Source organism: Humulus lupulus, chromosome 1 (genome assembly GCF_963169125.1).
Source record: "Humulus lupulus chromosome 1, drHumLupu1.1, whole genome shotgun sequence".
Lineage (NCBI taxonomy): Eukaryota > Viridiplantae > Streptophyta > Magnoliopsida > Rosales > Cannabaceae > Humulus > Humulus lupulus.
Window position 1 is genome coordinate 276,005,431 of NC_084793.1, and position 1,177 is coordinate 276,006,607.

Genomic DNA, 1,177 nt, shown 5'->3' on the forward strand with positions numbered 1-1,177 from the left:
ATTATTACTATTATACTACTATCTAACTAGCTAAGTAAAGTTCTTGGACTCTACACTTACACCACTTTTTCTTTTGAACAACACAACTGTCTATTTATCACAAACTTTATTGAATAGTTTAACACTAAAATCTGTAAACCAAAAACAAAAAAAAAAATACTAGAAAGAGTATATGTTGTTTCTGTAGGGCCAAATACTAGAAAGAGTAGATGATGTACAGTCTAGAAAGAGCAAATGATGTACAAAATCTTAGTGCCCAAAAATCATTATTGGCAACATACAACAATATAAATTCAATAAAACAGAAGAAAATAACAAATAGCTAGATGTCAAGAACAATAGCAATATGTAAATAGTATGTCGGGTCTCTTGTTCCTATCATAATAGCAATATTATGATAAAAAAATGTTACCTTATATTCAGGAGAACACCAACGATCACACAAAATCATCCAATCTTCTTGTTGTTGTTCTTTTAAGTCTGGATGACGTTTGCTCTTGGCCATCTCAAGATCATTTTCTCCTCCAATTTCTTTGAAATATAAGTGCAGCTTGTACTTATGACCCTTCCAAGCTTTTCTCATTTGCTCATCAATGCATTTTTTAGTTGTCTCATCATTCAAGTTGATGTCAAAATGTTCCTATAAAATAAAATAATATTAATTATAAATATTACAAATATAAATGTAATATTGTGAAATGACTTACCAAAAGATAGTGTCGCAATGGAGCTCTCACATCTTCAGGGACCATTCTCCACTCTTTATAATGAAATGTACCATGATTCTGAATAATGAATCCAATCACATTATTAAATTTCTCAGCATTAGTACAAATTGGTTGACGACACTCCGCATCAAAAGTCACTAACAACTTTCCAATTGATGATGCCTTAGCTATAGTTGTAGTTGTCAAGCCGCGGGTAGCTCCACGTGGCTTGAAGGAAGGTGTTTGTCCTACAATACAATATAATCTTAATTAAAATAAATAGAAATTTAAAGAAATGAACATGAAAGACATTAAATTTACCAGATGGAACTTAGGAAGATTGATTATCATCTTCGGTATCAAAATGGGTCATCACATTGACTTGTTCACCCTGTACAGTAGGGTGTGTGGAGCCTTGAGGGTGTTCTCTCTCTACATTAGATTGTGTGGTGGTTCTAGGTCATTGACTT

The 1,177-nt window shown here is 32.4% G+C and overlaps 1 protein-coding gene across 1 annotated transcript; it reads right to left on the minus strand.

Annotated features, from left to right (window-relative positions):
* Positions 1-307: 307 nt before the first annotated feature.
* LOC133834170 (uncharacterized) lies at positions 308-818 on the minus strand. The gene is made up of 2 exons (XM_062263687.1): positions 708-818; positions 308-640 (listed from the first exon to the last, which is right to left on the minus strand). Exons 1-2 carry the CDS (start codon positions 750-752, stop codon positions 323-325), a joined length of 363 nt encoding a protein of 120 aa, XP_062119671.1. The 5' UTR covers positions 753-818; the 3' UTR covers positions 308-322.
* Positions 819-1,177: the final 359 nt, after the last annotated feature.